Source organism: Falco punctatus, assembly GCF_963210335.1.
Source record: "Falco punctatus genome assembly, chromosome: 8".
NCBI lineage: Eukaryota > Metazoa > Chordata > Aves > Falconiformes > Falconidae > Falco > Falco punctatus.
Window position 1 is genome coordinate 45,062,662 of NC_137588.1, and position 20,339 is coordinate 45,083,000.

Genomic DNA, 20,339 nt, shown 5'->3' on the forward strand with positions numbered 1-20,339 from the left:
TCTTCTGAGCTTTTGTTTGTGACTTGGCTCAGTTAGTTCCAGGCCCAGGGAAACTGGCCCCTACCCTAAGCAATGAGATGGGGAAAGTGACATTTCCCACTGTCCGAATGGCTCCAGCTGCTGTTAGGAACTGTAAATCATTTGAGCACAAAGTATTTTTATTCTGAAGGTTTTGGAGGATGGATTTCACAAAGCATATGTGTTCCTCTGGAGAGGTGTTTGGGGTAGCAGCTTGAGGTGGTTAATTGGAGGGTGAAAACTACTTCCAGGGAGAGGATTCACTCTTGGAAATGCAGAGAACTACAGCCATCCCTTCTGCAAAGATTCTGAGAAAAAGGTAAGTCCTGGGGACAGGCTGGTGTAATGATTCTAACTGAAAACCATTGTGCATCGAGGACTGAGTGATCCAGTATCCCATTAATCTAGGAAGAGACACACCTGTGCTGTGCTGTGCTGTGTTGTACTGCATCAATCCCTGGTCAGCAGTATAAACTCAGTCAGCTCATTGTAACCAAAGAACCTGCAGGCGGCTCCCAGTTGTTAGTGGTGAGAAAGGCACCTGTGAGCAAGAAGACTGCATGGGAACTTCTTTTACTGGCACAGTAGAAATGATGAATAGAATTGCTTTGTTGCAGGAAAGTGCTGTAATGACTTGAATGACTGAAACAGGGGCACACTATTCTTTTCTATGACCACAGTCTGCATGGCATACTGTGAATGGCTGGGGTCATGTTTGAAGCTGCTCTTCCGAGGGTTCTCTGCATCTAAAGGGACATAGGATTATCTATGCTAATCTCTTCCAATAGGGTGAGCTATAATAAACAGGGTCGTGGATGACATCTGAGATAGTCGGCATGTGTCCCTTACTGAGATCACAAGGAACCAGCCCATCTGGGTGTAAAACTGCTGCTTCTCGGGTCGTTCCACCTTGAGGGTTTGTGTGTCTGATGCAGTTAACTAGATGGTTTATTAAGTTTTTTACCCTGTGAGAGGGGGAAGCTGTTTCCTGTATTGGAGGGCCTGAACACACTGCTGAGCTTTCCCAAGGGGCTTTTTGGAGATGCCCTTTAGTAAAGATAACTTCTCAGGCTAGGTAATAGACAGCCCTACCGGAGGGCATGTGTTTCTGGGCCCGTTGGTCACCAACGCAAGTGTGCTAATCAGAGGCTTCAGGCTTAGAGGCAGCCTGGGCTACAGTGATCATGCACTGGTGGAGTTGTCTGTCCTATGGGATATGGGCCAGGTAAAGTCAGGTCCCTGAATTTTAGGAAAGCAAACTTACAGTTGTTCAAGGGGTTGGTCAATGGGACCTTCTTGGAAACTGCCATCAGAGACAAAGGAGCAGAACAAAGCTGGTAGATCTCTAAAGATACTTCCCACAGAGCATGAGAGCTCTAGATCTCCACATGTAAGAAATCAGGAAAGGAGCGCAAGAGACTGGCCTGGCTGAGTAAAAGGAAATGCACAGGCAGCGGAAGCAAGGACAGGTGTCCTGGGAAGAGTATGGGGACATTGCCCGGTTGTGTGGGGGTGGGATCAGGAAGGCCAAGGTGTTGCTGGAGCTGACCTTGGCAAGGGATGCAAAGAATAGTAAGAAAGGCTTCTATGGGTGTGTCAGCCAGAAAAGGAAGGTCAAAGAAAGAGTATCTCCACCAATGTACATGACTGGCAAACTGGTAACAACAGAGGAGAAGGTGGCTGATGTACACAACAACTTTTTTGCCTCGGTCTTCACTGGCAATCTCTCTTCCCACACCTTTCAAGTGGATGGACCTGAAGGCAGGGACTGGGGGAGCAAAGTCCCTCCCACTGTAAGAGAAGATCAAGTTTGAGACCACCTGAGGAACCTGAACATACAGAAGTCTATGACACCTGACGAGATGCATCTCAAGGTCCTGACAGAATTGGCTGATGTAGTTGCTAAGCCACTCTCCATATTTCCAAAGTCATGTCAGTCCGGTAAAGTCCCTGGTGACCGGAAAAAGGGGAAGATTGCACCCATTTATTAAAAGGGAAGAAAGGAGGACCTTGGGACTAGTGACCTGTCAGCCTCACCTCTGTGCCTGGGAAGATCATGGAACAGATCCTCCTAGAAGTTATGCTAAGGGACATGGAGGACATGGAGGTGTTTTGAGAGCCAGTCTGGCTTCACCAAGGGCAAGTCTTGTCTGACCAACCTAGTGGCCTTCTATGGTGGCATGACTACATCAGTGGACAAGGGAAGAGCTACAGGTGTCATCTATTTGGACTTCTGTAAGGCCTTTGACATGATCTCCTCTCTAAATTGGAGACAGATGGATTTGATGGATGGACTATTTGCTGGGTATGTAATTGGCTGGGTGGTCGCATCCAGAAAGTGGTGGTCAATGGCTCAGTGTCTGGATGGAGACCAGTGATGAGTGCTGTCCCTCTGGGGTCTGTATGGGGACCAGTACTATTTAATATCTTAATCAGTGACATAGACAGTAGACATTTGCAGGTGACACCAAGCTGAGTGGTGCAGTTGACATGCTTGAGGGATGGGATGCCATTCAGAGGGACCTGGACAAGCTTAAAAAATGGGCACACAGAAACTTCATGAAGTTTAACAAGGCCACGTGCAAGGTCCTACACCACTGCCAGGGCAATACAGTTACTGAAAGCAGCCCTGCGGAGAAGGACTTGGAGGTACTGATGGATGAAAAACTGGACATGAGTCAACAACGTGCACTCACAGCCAAGAAGGCCAAACATGCCCTGGGCTGCATCAAAACAAGTGTGGCCAGGAGGTTGAGGGAGGTGATTCTGCCCCTCTGCTCTTCTCTGGTGAGTCCCCACCTGGAGTACTGAATCTAGTTCTGGGGTCTTCAGCACAGGAAACACATGGACCTGTTAGAGTGGGTCCAGAGGAGGGCCACAAAAATGATCAGAGGGATGAAACACTTCTCTTATGAGGAAAGGCTGAGAGAGTTGAGGTTGTTTAGCCTGGAGAAGACAAGGCTCTGAAGACACCTTTTTGTGGCCTTTCAGTACTTAAAAGAGGCTTCTAAGAAAGACAAGGGCAGACTTTTTAATAGGGACTGCAGCAATAGGACAAGGGGTAATAGTCTGAAACTAAAAGAGGGTAGGTTCAGAATAGATGGAAGAAATGTTTTACAATGAGGGCAGCAAAACACCGGAAGAGGTTGCCTAAGAAGCTGTAGGCGCCCCATCTCTGAAAACATTCAAGATCGGGATAAAGGCTCCAGTGCAGGGGTACAAGGATGATGAGGGGACTGGAGCATCTCCCTTATGAGAAAAGGCTGAGAAAGCTGGGACTGTTTATCCTGGAGACTGGGAGGGGATCTAGTCAGTGTATACAAATATTTAAAGGGCGGGTGTCAAGAGGATGGCGACAGGCTCTTTTCAGTGGAGCCAAGTACAGGACAAGGGGCAATGGGCATGAACACAGGAAGTTCCATCTGAATATGAGGAAAAACATCTTTAATTTAAGGGTAACAGAGCACTGGAAAAGGCTACCCAGAGAGGTTGTGGAGTCTCTTCTAGAGACATTCAAACCCACCTGGTTGCAATTTTGTGACACCTGGCCTAGATGAACCTGATTTACCAGGAGGTTGGACTAGATGATCTCCAGTTGTGCCTTCCAACCCCGAACAATCTGTGACTCTGTGGACGGGGCTCTGGGTCACCTGATCTAGTTGAATATATCCCTGCTCATTGCGGGGGGGTGTGGGATGGTGTGGGGTAGGCTATGTGATCTTTAAAGGTGCCTTCGAACACAGACTGTGATTCTCTGGTTCTATGAATCTACAAATCTATGATGCTATATTCTATCATTCTATTCTTTTCTATCCTTCAATGATTCTGTGAAGCAATCCGGTGGAGAGGGCCTGTCAGAGAGACTCTCCTGAATGCGTGCATGTCCCGTGAATGTGTTCCCACTGCTATCAGGGATGCTCGCAAGCGCGGGGCTGCAGCAGGTGCTACGGGCTGAACCGGAGCGAGAAGCCGGGAGGGCGGAGGGCGGCTCCTGCGCCAGAGCGCGGCAATTTCTGCCTGCGACTGCGAGTGTCGCTGTCGGCTCGTGATGTGTCCGAAGATGGGCGGCGGCCGCAGCAGCAGCGAGCGAGCGGCAGGACTACACTGCCCCAGCCCATGCAGCGAGGGGAACGAGCCGAGCCGGACTGCTCGCAGGAAAGGCTGGGCGGGAGCAGCGCGGCGGCAGAGCTGAACCGCAGGCCGGCTCCGGAGGGCGGAGGGTCGAGCAGGCGGCTGCTGCCAGGATTTAGAATGGCGGAGGGGAAAGAGCGCTGGGGCCGGAGGGAGCGAGCCCTGCTCTGGTGCGTCCTGCTGGCGGCGTGGGAGGCGGCGTGGGGGCAGCTGCGCTACTCGGTTCCCGAGGAGATGCCGAAGGGCTCGTTCGTGGGCGACGTGGCCAAGGACCTGGCGCTGCAGCTGCCCGCGCTCCCCGACCGCGGCGTGCGCATCATAGACAGAGGTAGGGCGCAGTATTTCGCCCTGCACGGGAAAACGGGACACTTGGTGACGGCGGAGAGGTTAGACAGAGAGCAGCTCTGCCGGCTGGTGGAGAAATGCGTGCTGCGCTGTGAGGTGATTGTGGACGGGGAAATGAAGGTTTACGGCGTCGACGTGGAGATCACGGACATTAACGACAACGCGCCAAGCTTCCAAGACACAGAAACGGAGCTGAGAATGAGCGAGACGACAGCGCCGGGGTCGCGGTTTCCCCTGGCCGAGGCTCACGACCCGGACGCGGGAGCGAATTCCCTGCAGAGCTACGAGCTGAGCGGCGACGAGCACTTCTCGCTGGCCGTGCAGGCGGGCCCCGGCGGGGACCAGCGCCCCGAGCTGGTGCTGGCCAAGGCGCTGGACCGGGAGGAGGCGGCGTTCCACGAGCTGGTGCTGAGGGCGAGCGACGGCGGCGACCCGGCACGGACGGGCACGGCGCGGATCCGCGTGGCCGTGCTGGACGCGAACGACAACGCGCCCCAGTTCAGCCAGGCCGAGTATACGGTGCGTGTGCCGGAGGACGTGCCCGTGGGCTCCGTCCTCCTCACCGTCACGGCCGCCGACGCCGACGAGGGGCTGAACGGGCACGTGAAATACTCAGTGAAGAAAACGAAGGACCTGGCACCGCAGGTTTTCCACCTGGACGCTGAGACGGGATCGATCACGGTGGTGCGGAGCCTGGACTTCGAGGAAGCCGAGTTTTACGAACTAGAAGTGCAGACGCATGATGGTGGGGCCCTTTTCGACACGGCCAAAGTCGCGATCAGCGTGACAGACGTGAACGACAACGCGCCCGAACTGACAGTATCATCGGCGCTGAGCGCGATCTCCGAGGACGCGCCGTCGGGGACGGTGGTGGCCCTGCTGCACGTGCAGGACCGGGACTCGGGGGCGAACGGCGAGGTGCGGTGCAGCATCGGCGAGGGGCTGCCGTTCCGGCTGGAGAAGTCCTTTGAGGGCTACTACCGCGTGGTGACGGCGAGGGAGCTGGACCGGGAGGAGGTGGCGGAGTACAACGTGACGGTGCGGGCGGCGGACGGCGGGTCGCCGTCGCTGTGGAGCGGCGCGGTGCTGGCGCTGCGGGTGCTGGACGTGAACGACAACGCGCCGGTGTTCGCGGAGGCGCGCTACAGCGCCCGGCTGCCCGAGAACAACGCGGCGGGCGCGCTGGTGCTGACGGTGCGGGCGGCGGACGCGGACTGGGGTCAGAACGCGCGCGTGCGGTACCGGCTGTCGGAGGGGCGGGTGCGCGGCGCGCCGCTCTCGTCCTACGTGTCGGTGCAGGCGGAGACGGGCGCGCTGTACGCGCTGCGCTCCTTCGACTACGAGGAGGTGCGCGAGGTGGGGCTGTGGGTGCGGGCGGAGGACGGCGGCGCGCCGGCGCTGAGCAGCAACGTGTCGGTGCGGCTCGTGATCGTGGACGAGAACGACAACGCGCCGCAGGTGCTGTACCCGCCGGCGGCGCCGGGCGCGGGCTGGGCGGGCGTGGAGCTGGCGCCGCGCTCGGCGGAGCCCGGGGCGCTGGTGGCCAAGGTGGTGGCGGTGGACGCGGACGCGGGGCAGAACGCGTGGCTGTCGTACGAGCTGGCCAAGGCGACGGAGCCGGGGCTGTTCCGCGTGGGGCTGCACAGCGGCGAGGTGCGCACGGCGCGCTTCCCGCTGGCCCGCGACGCGGCGCGGCAGAGCCTGGTGGTGGTGGTGAAGGACCACGGGCGGCCGGCGCTGTCGGCCACGGCCACGCTGACGGTGGTGCTGGCCGAGAGCGTGGCCGAGCTGCTCTCGGAGCTGGGCAGCGCGGCGGCGGCGCCGGGCGAGCCGGCCGGCAGCCTGACGCGCTGGCTGGTGGTGGCCGTGGCGGCCGTGTCCTGCCTCTTCCTCGCCTTCCTGCTGCTGCTGCTGGCGCTGCGCCTACGGCGCTGGCGCCGCTCGCAGCTGCTGGCGGCGGGCAGCGGCGCCGCGCGCGGCGTCCCGGCCTCGCACTTCGTGGGCATCGACGGCGTCCGCGCCTTCCTGCACTCCTACTCGCACGAGGTGTCGCTCACCGCCGACTCGCGCAAGAGCCAGCTCCGCTTGTCGGCCGGCAGCTGCTGCGACACCCTGCCGGCCCGGCCGCCGCCCGACGAGCCCGCGCCGCTGCTCGGCGACGACCCCGCCGCGCCCCCGGTGAGTGCCTCTGCCCGCGCTTGGCTGCCTTTCCTTCCTGCCGCTCTGGAGTTTCTCGCTGCCCCTTGCCTTCCCTCCGTGCGCGCAGGCAAGGCCGGCGCAGCTGCGGGCACAGGGCCTCGGTGCGCTCCTGCCTCTCGTTCCCGCGGGGCCCGTGCCTGGCTGGCTCATCCGGCGCTCCGGCTGCGGTGGCAGGCAGGGGCGGTGAGGGTCCCTGGCGCTCTCTCGCGGGGCTGGCGGGGGGAGGAGGCGTAGGCACGACCGCAGCAGGACAGGCGCGGGGGTGTGGGGGGGTTCATGGACTGGAGGGAGCGCTCGGGACTCCTGCTTTGCTCGGCTTCGGCTCCAGGCTCTGCTGGAGAGCCTTGCAGAGCATACGCCTCCCTTCTTGGAATGCTCCCAGGCGTGATAATGGCTTATGTCACAGAGAAATGGCCTGGGGGACTGGCAGTTTGGTAAGAGGTGCTGGCACATTAGGAGGGTCCAAGAACACCACGGGACTTGTGAGGGGCTGTTGACGAGCGTCCTGGGAGCTGTCCTTGAGGGGCTGCAGATGGGTATAAGACACATCGTTTGGCCAAAGGAATGTTATGGTGTGTGACTGTTGTGTGTTTACACCAGCTGGTAACCATAAAGCCATTTCCTCACTCCCCCCCACTGGGGAGGAGAATCTGAAAGGAATGTTAAACTCTAGGTTTGAGATAAGAAAAATTTAATAACTCTAAACAGAATTTAAAAAGTTAAGAACTACAATAATAATAATGATGATAATATTAATAACAGCAGTCATCATGAGAAGGTGGGTAAAAGGATAAAATCCAAAGGGAGAAAGGAAAGCAAGTGATGCACAGTACAACTGCTCAACATCCACTGACCGATGCCCAGCCAGTCCCTGAGCAATGACGTCCCATGGAATGGAATACCTCTTTGGCTGGTTCAGGTCATCTGACCTGTCTGTGTCCATTGACACTCTCTTGTGCCCCTCTAGCACTCTGGCTGGCAAGTCCCAAGAAACTGAAAAATTCTTCGACGTAGCATAAACATTACCCAGCAACAGCTGAAAACATCAGTGCATTATCAACATAGTTCTCACATCACAGCCACAACACAGCACTGTACTAGCTACTAAGAAGACAGTTAAATCCATCCCAGCTGAAACCAGGACAGTGACGAATGGGACATGAGCTGGCAATGTGGGCTTAGTGCCCAGAAAGCCACTCACATCCTGGGCTGCATAAGAAGTAGCGTGGCCAGCAGGCCAAGTGAGGTGGTTCTCCCCTTCTACTCTGCTTTCATGATACCCCAGCTGCAGGACTGCGCTCAGCTCTGGGGTTCACAGTCACAACAGACGTGGGCCAGTTACATTAGGTCCAGAGAAGGACCAGCTAAATGGTCAAAGGGCTGGAATATGTGATGACCCAGGCTGTTGTGACCAGGCAAGAGGCAATGGTTTTGTACTGGAAGAGGGTTGGTGTTGATGAGACGGAAAGAAACATTTTACGATGAGGGTGGTGAGAGAGTGGAAGAGGTTGCCACAGATAAGGTGTGCATGCGCCATCCTTGGAAGGGTTCATGGTCAGGTTAGACGGGGCTTTGAGCAACCTGACCTAGTGAAGGAGGTCCCTGTCCATGGCACAGGGCTGGGCTAGGTGAACTTGAAAGGTCCCTTCCAACCCAAACCATTCTTTAGTTCCATGAAAGACTCGGTATGGCTTTGCACTATCCCCTGCTCAACCCCTCAAGTTCAGAGATATAAGAGCAGGAACTTCTGTGAATAAAAATGAAACTAGTAAGGGTTATTCTGCTTTCTTAGGAAAGAGCTATACACGTGGCCATTCAAATTTTCTTCCCCCAAATGGAAAAATACAAAAGGAGAAGAAAAAATTAACAAAAAAACAAAGGAGACCCCTTGCAGGTCTACCATGACAGGACTGCAGAGGATTTTGCTTCATTCTGTTTCTGATGCCTCATTGAGTACTCCAACACGAATTTTTCTTTGATGGTACTCGTCCCAGGTAAGGAAAGCAGAACGGAGAATGAAGTCTTCCACAGCTATCAAACGGTGTGTTGCTCTTCTCGTTGCCGCCGATTTCACCAAGACCGGCTGAGTTCCTTTGTGTTCTGCTCTGCCGCGCGAATCGGGCGCTGATCACTCCCTGCGATGGGGGAGGTGACCGAAAGTCCCTGGCACCGTGCCTGAGCGTTGAACGCCCCCGGGGCCGGCGCAGCCGCCGCGCCCCGCGGAGCGCAGCCATCAGCCGGCTGCGGTGGCGTCGTGGCGCCTCCGGGTGCCGCTGTTGGCCGACGCGGAGCGGCGATGGAGCCGGAGTCGCAGCCATCAGCCGCAGCCGCCGCAGCGTCCTGCCCCCACGGGCTGCTGGCTCGCACGGCGCCGGCCAGAGCGGCAGCGGCACGGGCAGCAGCGGCGAGAGGCGGCGCGGGGAGCAGCGGCGTCAGAGCCGGCGCCGAGATCGCTGCTCTCCGGCGGCCCCCGCGCTCGTGGCGGAGCGGGGCTGCAAGGGAGGGAGGGCAGCGGCAGGAGGGAGGAGCGCGGCGGGCGCTGGCGAGAATGGCGGGCAGGCCGGGGCCGAGCCGGCGGCGAGCGGCCGGGCGAGCGCTGCTGCCCGCCGTGCTGCTGTGCTTGTGCTGCCGGGCGGCGCCGGAGCGGATCCGCTACGCCATCCCCGAGGAGCTGGGCAGAGGCTCGCTGGTGGGGCCGCTGGCGCGGGACCTGGGGCTGAGCCCGGCCGAGCTGCCGGCACGCAAGCTGCGGCTCAGCGCCGACAAGCAATACTTCAGCGTGAGCGGGGAGAACGGGAACCTGTACGTGAGCGAGAGGCTGGACCGGGAGCAGATGTGCGGCGAGTCGCCGTCCTGTGCCGTCAGCTTCGAGGCGCTGGTGCAGAACCCGCTCAACGTCTTCCACGTCGACGTCGCCATCCACGACGTCAACGACAACGCGCCGGCTTTCAGCAAGGCTGCTCTCCACCTCGACATCGGTGAATGGACGCTTCCCGGAGCTCGTTTTCCGCTGGAGATGGCCCGAGACGTGGACATGGGCAGCAACTCGCAGCTGACGTACCAGCTCAGCAGCAACCCGTCCTTCAGCCTGGCCGTCAAGGAGAGCCGGGATGGAAGCAAGCAGCCGGAATTAGTGCTAGAGCGCGCGTTGGACCGTGAGAAGCAGAGCTCCTTCGAGCTGGTGCTGACGGCGGTGGATGGCGGGGACCCCGCCAGGTCCGGAACCGTGCAGGTTCGCGTCAACGTGACGGACGCCAACGACAACCCGCCCGCGTTCAGTAAAAGCGTCTACGAGGCGCGAGTGCGGGAGAATCTGCCGCCGGGGTCGCCGGTGCTGCGGGTGCGGGCCACGGATGAGGACGTGGGCTCCAACGCGCGGGTCTCCTACTCCTTCGGCAACGTCCCCGACGGCGTCCGCGCGTTGTTCAGCGTGGACAGCGAAAGCGGTGAGGTCAGGACGGCGGGTCCCCTCGATTTCGAGGAGAGGAGTAAATACAGCTTCGGCCTGGAGGCGAGGGACGGCGGCGGGCTGACGGCACACTGCAGGGTGCAGCTAGAGATCACCGACGAGAACGACAACGCGCCCGAAATCACGGTGCTGTCGGTGTCGAGCCCGGTGCCCGAGGACGCGCCGGCCGGCACGGTGGTGGCCGTGGTGAAAGTGCGGGACCGGGACTCCGGGGAGAACGGTCAGGTGTCGTGCGAGCTGTTGGGCGAGGCGCCGCTGTCGATCGTGGCATCGTCGGGCGGCTCGTACAAGGTGGTGACGGCGAGCGCGCTGGACCGGGAGCAGGCGGCCGAGCACCGGGTGACGGTGGTGGCCAGGGACGGCGGCAGCCCGGCGCTGTCCAGCCGCACGGCGCTGGTGCTGGAGGTGTCGGACGTGAACGACAACGCGCCGGTGTTCGAGGAGGCCGCCTACAGCGCCTACGTGGCGGAGAACAACGCGGCGGGCGCGCCGGTGCTGCGCGTGCGCGCGCGGGACGCGGACGCGGGCGCCAACGGGCGCGTGAGCTACTGGCTGGCGGGCGGCAGCGCGGGCGCGGCGCCGTACGTGTCGGTGGAGGCGCGGAGCGGCGCGGTGTACGCGCAGCGCTCCTTCGACTACGAGCAGTGCCGCGAGTTCGCGGTGGCGGTGCGGGCGCAGGACGGCGGGGCGCCGGCGCGGAGCTCCACGGCGACGGTGCGCGTCTTCGTGCTGGACCGCAACGACAACGCGCCGCGCGTGCTGTGGCCGGCGGCGGGCGCGGGGGCGGAGGCGGCGGCGGGCGCGGGGCCGTTCGAGGTGGTGCCGCGCTCGGCCGAGGCCGGGTACCTGGTGGCCAAGGTGGTGGCGGTGGACGCGGACGCGGGGCGCAACGCGTGGCTGTCGTACGAGCTGGTGCAGGCGCCGGAGCCGGCGCTGTTCCGCGTGGGGCTGCACAGCGGCGAGGTGCGCACGGCGCGGGCCGTGTCGGAGAGGGACGCGGCCAAGCAGCGGCTGGTGGCCGTGGTGAAGGACCACGGGCAGCCGGCGCTGTCGGCCACGGCCACGCTGCACGTGGTGCTGGCCGAGAGCTTGCAGGAGGCGCTGCCGGAGCTGAGCGAGCGGGCGGCGGGCGCCGACGCGCCGGCGGAGCTGCAGTTCTACCTGGTGCTGGCGCTGGCGCTGCTGTCCGCGCTGTTCCTGCTGAGCGTGGCGCTGGCCGTGGTGGCGCGGGTGCGCGGCGCCGGGCCGCCCGCCGTCCTGCGCTGCCTGGGCGCGCAGCGCTTCTCCGTGGCCGGCGCCGCCTTCCCGGCCGACTTCTGCGAGGGCACCTTGCCCTACTCCTACAACCTGTGCGTGACGCCGGGCCGCGCCGTCGCCGAGGGCGCTTGGCTGCCGCCGCCGCTGCCCAGCCTGCCCGCGGAGGAGCTGCTCGGCGGGGAGCCCTGCGGGAAGCCGTGCCCGAGCAGCAGCGCCGGCGCGGGAGAGCCGACCGTGGACGCCGACGCACCGCAGGTCGGTAAGCCCGCGCGCTCGCGCTCCTCCCCTCGAGCCTTTCCGAGCCGCCGACCGCTGTTCCCCGGGGCTTCCCGCGGGGGGGTGCAGGGGCAGCGCTGGGCCGTGTCCCCGCCAGGGAACGGAGGCACGCACGGGCTCTCCGCCTGCCCCTTGATGCTCTTTCCCACAGGAAGGTGCGCGTGGCGCCGTGACCGGGGCAGTTACTCCGGCGCTTGTTCCCCGCTAGGGAGCGGTTCCCTCCTTCCACCAGGTGCCCTCCCATCTTCTGGAGAAGGCTGCAGGAACGGCTGCACTCGTGGGGCAGATAAATTTCATCAGGGCGTGATTTTCCCGAGTTCTGTGCGCTATTATTTCTCCTCTCTTTTTCCTGGGTGGTATTTCCCTCCTCCTTACTGGCCCTCGTCTGTCTGTCTGTTTGTCTGAGACAAGCGCAGGTGTAGAACGGCAAAAAGTAAAGCAAAAAAAGTCGCCTCTTGTGTTTCAGAGCCTGTCTCCCCATCCTGAGAACATACCTAAGGCTACAATGAGGTACGAAAAACGACACCACTTGCACACTCGAATAAAGTGCGTTTGCACATTTGCGCCTCGTCCACGTGGCTTAGGGTTTGCAGCCGTCCTTGTCTTCTGCCGCTTCCTACAGCATTTAGTGGGAAAGGTGTGTCCCACGGCCGGGAAGATTCACGAACTAGACGAGTGTTTTCCTGCCACGCATCAAGCTCTTACACCGTGATTTTTGAGAAGATGAAAGCCGCTGCGCGGTCGTTGAAAGCGAATATAGAATTATCAGTATCGAATTATCAAATGACTTGGAAAATGTGAATGTGCATAAACTATCCTAGGTCTTGCGGGGAGAAATCCCAGAGCGGGTGCAAGTGCCCGAGCAACGCCCCTCGTCAGGGGCTGGCTGGGCGGGGGTGGGGCGCTGAGGTTCTGTGTTGATGGCCGCCACCCCCTTTAGCCTTTAACTGCCCAATGACCGTCAGCTGTGGCGGAGTGTTTAATCTGGGGCGTGTTCCTGGCGGCTGGGTGAATGAGCCTGATCCCTCTGGCTCCCGGGGGACGCTCTGGACGTCGCGTTTTGTGTTGCAGAGCCTGTTTGCTCTTGCTGTCTTTGTACCGGTCGTTCCAGCGTGATAGTCGTTTGTGGTTTTGGACTACTAGTCTGAGCATCGTATTACGAGAAAAATTACTTTTTCCTGCAACGATCCGCTGCATCCATGGCCGTTAGGCAGTCATCATTGCCGTGCGGTAGCATCAGGCGAGCCGCGGGAGGCGCGCTCTGTCTCCCTGGCCGGGATGGTCTCGGGGAGCCAGGCAGGGGCGGGCGGGAGAGAAGGCGACGGCGGAGATCCCCGCTGGACGGGACCCGCTGCCTCCGCGGCGAGTGCCGCGTCCCGGCGAGCTGCCCGTGGGGAGGCCGGGCGGGCCGCGCTCGGCAGCGCTCGGTGCCTGCAGTGCCGGGAGGAGGCTGCGGGCGCCGCTGTTGACCGAGGAGGAGCGAGGGGAAGGCCGGAGCGCTGCAGGCAGCCCCGCCCGCTGCGGCCCGGCTCGCTCGCTCTCTCGCTCGCTGGCTGGCTCGGCGGCCGGGCGGTCTGCGAGCGTCCCCGCGGTACGGAGCCTTGCTGCACCGAGGCGGAGGGGCCCGAAAAGGCGAGCAGTACCCGTGCCCGTGTCGGCGGGTAGCGGCGGGGAACTGCCGGCGGTGCCTCAGTGGAGATGTGCGCGACGGTGAGGCGTTGGGGCCGGCGGGAGCGAGCCCTGCTCTGGTGCGTCCTGCTGACGGCGTGGGAGGCGGCGTGGGGGCAGCTGCGCTACTCGGTTCCCGAGGAGATGCCGAAGGGCTCGTTCGTGGGCGACGTGGCCAAGGACCTGGCGCTGCAGCTGCCCGCGCTCCCCGACCGCGGTGTGCGCATCATAGACAGAGGTAGGGCGCAGTATTTCGCCCTGCACGGGAAAACGGGACACTTGGTGACTGCGGAGAGGATAGACAGAGAGCAGCTCTGCCGGCTGGTGGAGAAATGCGTGCTGCGCTGTGAGGTGATAGTGGACGGGGAAATGAAGGTTTACGGCATCGACGTGGAGATCACGGACATTAACGACAACGCGCCCAGCTTCCGAGAGGCAGAAAAAGAACTGCGAATAAGCGAGACGACAGCGCCGGGGTCGCGGTTTCCCCTGGCCGAGGCTCATGACCCGGACGCGGGAGCGAATTCCCTGCAGAGCTACGAGCTGAGCGGCGACGAGCACTTCTCGCTGGCCGTGCAGGCGGGCCCCGGCGGGGACCAGCGCCCCGAGCTGGTGCTGGCCAAGGCGCTGGACCGGGAGGAGGCGGCGTTCCACGAGCTGGTGCTGAGGGCGAGCGACGGCGGCGACCCGGCACGGACGGGCACGGCGCGGATCCGCGTGGCCGTGCTGGACGCGAACGACAACGCGCCCCAGTTCAGCCAGGCCGAGTACACGGTGCGTGTGCCGGAGGACGTGCCCGTGGGCTCCGTCCTCCTCACCGTCACGGCCGCCGACGCCGACGAGGGGCTGAACGGGCACGTGAAATACAGTTTTAAAAGAATTTCAGACAGAGCGTCAGAACTTTTTTACCTAGACCCTGAGACAGGGGAAATATCCGTTAAGGAGGATTTGGACTTCGAGGACATGTCCTCACATCAAATGGAGGTTCAGGCATATGACGGCGGAGGTCTCTCCGACACGGCCAAAGTCGCGATCAGCGTGACAGACGTGAACGACAACGCGCCCGAACTGACAGTATCGTCGGCGCTGAGCGCGATCTCCGAGGACGCGCCGTCGGGGACGGTGGTGGCCCTGCTGCACGTGCAGGACCGGGACTCGGGGGCGAACGGCGAGGTGCGGTGCAGCATCGGCGAGGGGCTGCCGTTCCGGCTGGAGAAGTCCTTTGAGGGCTACTACCGCGTGGTGACGGCGAGGGAGCTGGACCGGGAGGAGGTGGCGGAGTACAACGTGACGGTGCGGGCGGCGGACGGCGGGTCGCCGTCGCTGTGGAGCGGCGCGGTGCTGGCGCTGCGGGTGCTGGACGTGAACGACAACGCGCCGGTGTTCGCGGAGGCGCGCTACAGCGCCCGGCTGCCCGAGAACAACGCGGCGGGCGCGCTGGTGCTGACGGTGCGGGCGGCGGACGCGGACTGGGGTCAGAACGCGCGCGTGCGGTACCGGCTGTCGGAGGGGCGGGTGCGCGGCGCGCCGCTCTCGTCCTACGTGTCGGTGCAGGCGGAGACGGGCGCGCTGTACGCGCTGCGCTCCTTCGACTACGAGGAGGTGCGCGAGGTGGGGCTGTGGGTGCGGGCGGAGGACGGCGGCGCGCCGGCGCTGAGCAGCAACGTGTCAGTGCGGCTCGTGATCGTGGACGAGAACGACAACGCGCCGCAGGTGCTGTACCCGCCGGCGGCGCCGGGCGCGGGCTGGGCGGGCGTGGAGCTGGCGCCGCGCTCGGCGGAGCCCGGGGCGCTGGTGGCCAAGGTGGTGGCGGTGGACGCGGACGCGGGGCAGAACGCGTGGCTGTCGTACGAGCTGGCCAAGGCGCCGGAGCCGGGGCTGTTCCGCGTGGGGCTGCACAGCGGCGAGGTGCGCACGGCGCGCTTCCCGCTGGCCCGCGACGCGGCGCGGCAGAGCCTGGTGGTGGTGGTGAAGGACCACGGGCGGCCGGCGCTGTCGGCCACGGCCACGCTGACGGTGGTGCTGGCCGAGAGCGTGGCCGAGCTGCTCTCGGAGCTGGGCAGCGCGGCGGCGGCGCCGGGCGAGCCGGCCGGCAGCCTGACGCGCTGGCTGGTGGTGGCCGTGGCGGCCGTGTCCTGCCTCTTCCTCGCCTTCCTGCTGCTGCTGCTGGCGCTGCGCCTGCGGCGCTGGCGCCGCTCGCAGCTGCTGGCGGCGGGCAGCGGCGCCGCGCGCGGCGTCCCGGCCTCGCACTTCGTGGGCATCGACGGCGTCCGCGCCTTCCTGCACTCCTACTCGCACGAGGTGTCGCTCACCGCCGACTCGCGCAAGAGCCAGCTCCGCTTGTCGGCCGGCAGCTGCTGCGACACCCTGCCGGCCCGGCCGCCGCCCGACGAGCCCGCGCCGCTGCTCGGCGACGACCCCGCCGCGCCCCCGGTGAGTGCCTCTGCCCGCGCTTGGCTGCCTTTCCTTCCTGCCGCTCTGGAGTTTCTCGCTGCCCCTTGCCTTCCCTCTGCGCGCGCAGGCAAGGCCGGCGCAGCTGCGGGCACAGGGCCTCGGTGCGCTCCTGCCTCTCGTTCCCGCGGGGCCCGTGCCCGGCTGGCTCATCCGGCGCTCCGGCTGCGGTGGCAGGCAGGGGCGGTGAGGGTCCCTGGCGCTCTCTCGCGGGGCTGGCGGGGGGAGGAGGCGTAGGCACGACCGCAGCAGGACAGGCGCGGGGGTGTGGGGGGGTGCATGGCCTTGAAGGAAGTTCACCTGCTTTGCTTGGGTGAACCTTGCAGAGAAGGCGCTTCTCTTCTTGGAATGCTTCCAGGCCTGATAATTGTGTATGTCACAGAGAAATGGCCTGGGAGACTGGCCCATTGGTGAGAGGTGCTGGCATTTAGGAGGGTCCAAGAATAACACGCGACTTATGAAGGGCTGTTGATGAGCGTCCTGGGAGCTGTCCTTGAGGGGCTGTAGAAGGGCAAAAGACACATCGTTTGGCCAAAGGAATGTTATTCCAACTGTGCTGCGAGCCCTGGGAGGTCCTTCCTGTGTGTTCGCCCATTGTCACAGTGTTTTTAACAAATGGCTTAATTATGTGCTTACGGCAAGAGCCATTACAAGAGATTTGGGAGGAGCCAACTGAATATTCATTCCCTACTAAATACCTGAATTAATTCCTGACCCTAAGTGCCGTGCTCTAAGAAGAGAATACCATGATCCCTTCAGTTCAGCACGGGTTAATTTCTTGCCATGCTCGTTGTGATGATCTGGAGGTGGGTCATCATGTCTGATAACGTGTGCAAGATCAGATCTGCTACATTTCTCTGACTGTCACATACCTGGCTTTGATGGTCACTGCTGTAAAGAGGAAGACAATCATAGCTGTGTTTCCATAAAATGTTACTGGAGGAAATGCTTTTAGTTGTCACAAACAACAGAAGTGTTATGTTACTTCACAGGCTATACTGCATTCATCGATTCATTCTTCCTGTTGAGTGATGTGTGCTGTACATGGCAGTTATGGAGCATTGACGTACACTTTATGTCATGGTTTGGGAATCGTCTATCTTCCAAGGTGCCCATGTGCTGTAGTAGGACTGTTGTATCTTTGAGGTGATCCTTGGATGACTGGGTCTCTATCGGAGCTGCTTATCGCTTATGCACTTGAGAAATTTCTCAGAAGCAGTGTGACGAGCGGAGAAATCCCTTTGCATGCATCTGTGTTGTGATCCTTGTTCTTCAGTAAGGAGAAGTTGGTGTGCAATTTTTCTTTCAGTGTTGTCTGTCTGCAGAGGTAGCCTTCCCGTTGTGTAATATTTGGGCAGGGTGAAAAGTTCTTCCTGTCCAGGGACCGGGCAGGTGAAAAAGGTTACTGTGCCTGACATCTGAAATGTCTGGAAGATGTAATGGTGCTGTAAAAGTTCAGTTTGTCCTAGTTGTTACAGGGAGCCCACAGCTGTGGTTCCATGCATTTTCCCTCTTCTACTCTGCAAAGACATTCCATTGAGGAAATGTGGCTGTGGTCTTTGGTGAGAGCCACTCACGTGCTTATTACCAACTAGATACCCTTCTTGCATAGCTTCTGCAGTTGGCAGGGGCTGAACTGTGAAGCTGTGATTCCTTCTCTGCAGCAGATGTCTCGTTCTTTCCTTGTTGGTTGTCCAGGCCTAAAGCTGGGCGTCATTGCGTCTGGTGACCCTTACAACATTTAAAGGTCTCTTCTAGTTGTTGGGCTGGCAAAGCACTTCCCATCCATACCGTGAAGGTGTACAGGTGCCAAGGCAAAGACTTTGATGCCCTTCTGTTTCCCTAAGGTGCCACCAAATGACATGCTCTTTAGCCTGTGGCTGACACGTGGCCAAAACACTGGTTACTGTCCGTGGTGCGACTGAAGGCTGTGAGCGCAGAGCCAGGAGGGTGGGAGGGCGGCTTGGAGCCAGGGAAATTGGTGGGTCAACGTGGTTCTGGCTGAAGCAATGGTCTGATTTTGTGCCTTTTGCCAAGGCCTGTGCCATTCAGGCAGTGGTCCTGGTTGCCCTGTCCTGAAAGGGAATGTCGGTCCTCTAGCAGTTTGCGCAGGAACTGTTTGTGTTGGACAATGATGCACGGGAAGAACGGCTTCAATTCCTCTGTGAAACTGCATTGCCCATCTGTCTGTCCCTGTAACACTGCGATGTGGAGTTCTTCATAGTTGTAATGACACTGTCTTTCAGGCCTTTGTGTCCTGGAAGGTCGTGGTTCATTTCCCCCCTTTCTGCAGAGTGCTTTTACATTTGAAACTGTGCGTGGCATTTTGCAGCAAATACTTCCTTCAGCCACCAAAGACAGACTTTTGCCTGTGAGGAAAAGCAAGCAGAAGCTAAAAGAGTCTGCTGTAGTAGCCCAGGAGAATGAGCATGAGAAAGATACCGATGATAAGGTGTTTATACTTATTGCTTCATATTTGTGGGAGATGAACAGGCCACACAGTAGAAAAAAAGGTTTCTGGGAGCTGATGACTATTTCTTAAAATGACCCCCCTAGTACTATGCAGTCCAGGGTGAGACTTCAGGGCCACACTGGCAGATTGAGATCTGTGTGACTTCCAGGTGCTCTCAGGGAGGAATTTCAATGCCTGAAGTGAAGACCAAGAAGACTTCCCGGTGAGTTTCTCTGACAACACTTTGTCTTCTGATGCTTCCTTGCCTTGCTCTGTTGATTTATGTGGTTTTTTTCTTGGTTTCCTGTGCATGTAGGTTTACTTGTCATTATCAGCAGAGCTTTGTTTAGCAATGTGTCACGTGTTAGCACCTCTTGCCCATGCTACAGTGCGTGTGAAAGGCAGGAGATGTCAGAATATCTTTGTGTTCTGTTATTGTTGGGAGGAATCTCTTTAAACATGACCCTAGTGGAAGTAACATCTCTATGGAAGAGTATGTGTGCTAAAAGAAGGGGGGAGTTTCCTCCTCAGCGAACAGTGTGATCACCTTGACTCTGTTGGGTGGCTTCTCCTCTTTTGTTTTGTCCTTTTATCAATGGTGGGCTTGGAGACAATCCTTCTGTTTGTTCTCAGACTTGTGAGGGAATGTAACTCCCCTTTTGGTGAGATCGTAGTGCATTGTATTAGCACGGTATGTCTTTTCCAACTCTGAGAAGGCAAGTAGCAAATCAACCAGTTGTGTACCATTGGAGAGAAGAGAGGGGAGCTGTGTGTGTGAGATTGTAGAAGAACAGATGGTCATTTTCTTTCCTTGTCATAGTTAACACAGCTGTGTGCCTGACGGTGTACCATGTGTGCAACTGGGTTTCCTGCTTCTCAGACAGTGTGGCCTAAGAAATGCTATTCCCTGTGATGCTTTCATTCCTGCATGTTTCTGACTCTTGCCTTGCTTGTTGTCACAAGCTAGAGTTTGACGTCAGTGTGCCTGATGACATAGGGAAGGTCAGTTCCCTTGCAATTCCCTGAGTGCAGGCTCAGATCACATACACCCCTTTGATATTGAGAGCTGTAAAGAGGAAGGCTTTCCTAGGCATACGTGTGCTCCCAGAGGCGCACTTGTCTGTAGTGAGAAAGAGGAAGACCATCCCTACTGCAGTCCTCAAAGTGCAGAGTTCCGACCCAGCCCAAGTAAATTTCCATGAGCACACCTGGGGCCTGTGGGAGAAAATGTGCATCGTTGGAAGACTGTGCAGGGTATCCTCAAAACAGTCCCCCAAAATACATTGGCTGCTAAATTGGAGAAATATGGGATCATTGGCTGGATGACCCCGTCCCAAGAGTTCTAGTCAATGGCTCAACATCCAAGTGGAAGCCAGTAACATGTGGTGTCCCTCAACAGTCTGTACCTGGATGAGTACTATTTTGTATATTCATAGTGCAGTTTGGATCAGTGACAGCATATTTGGATATGACTTGAAGGTGAGTTGACTTACTCAAGGGAAGGGATGGAATCCGGAGACAGCTTTGCAGGCTAGAAGTTCAGCAAAGCCAAGTGCAAGGTGCTGCAACTGGGTCTGGGCAATTCCCAGTTTCAATACAGACTGGGGGAAGGGTGGATTGAGAACAACTTTTGGGTACTGGTGGGTGGCTGTTGCAGGTTTATCCCAGCTGGTAACCATACAGTTGTTTTCTCGCTGCCTCCCACCCAGAGAGGTGGGGACGAGAGTCTGAAAGAAATGGAAACCTCGAGGTTGAGATATGAACAGTTTAATAATTTACACAGAATTTTAAAAAGTTAACAATAATAGTAATGATAATATTATAACAGAAGTCGTCACAAGAAGGTTGGGAAAAGGATAAAATCCAAAGGAAAAGGGAGAAAGGAAAGCAAGTGATGCACAGTACAACTGCTCAACACCCGCTGACCGATGCCCAGCCAGTCCCTGAGCAATGACTCCCCCCGCACCTCCCCCTCCAAGTTTATATACCAAGCATGACATCCCATGGAATGGAATACCTCTTTGGCTGGTTCAGGTCAGCTGACCTGTCTGTGTCCATTGACACTCTCTTGTG

General features: G+C 59.2%; 2 protein-coding genes across 2 annotated transcripts; both read left to right on the plus strand.

The window, feature by feature from the left end:
• The first annotated feature begins 3 nt into the window (after window positions 1–3).
• On the plus strand, window positions 4–20,147 carry LOC308068595 (protocadherin gamma-A10-like). The gene is made up of 2 exons (XM_080399471.1): window positions 4–7,471; window positions 20,111–20,147. Exon 1 carries the CDS (start codon window positions 3,910–3,912, stop codon window positions 6,925–6,927), a length of 3,018 nt encoding a protein of 1,005 aa, XP_080255597.1. The 5' UTR covers window positions 4–3,909; the 3' UTR covers window positions 6,928–7,471; window positions 20,111–20,147.
• LOC308068529 (uncharacterized protein) lies at window positions 7,578–16,089 on the plus strand. The gene is given in 4 exon segments (XM_080399315.1): window positions 7,578–12,097; window positions 12,839–13,252; window positions 13,254–13,356; window positions 13,359–16,089. Coding segments are annotated over 4 exon segments (6,318 nt in total). The 5' UTR covers window positions 7,578–8,989; the 3' UTR covers window positions 16,052–16,089.
• Window positions 20,148–20,339: the final 192 nt, after the last annotated feature.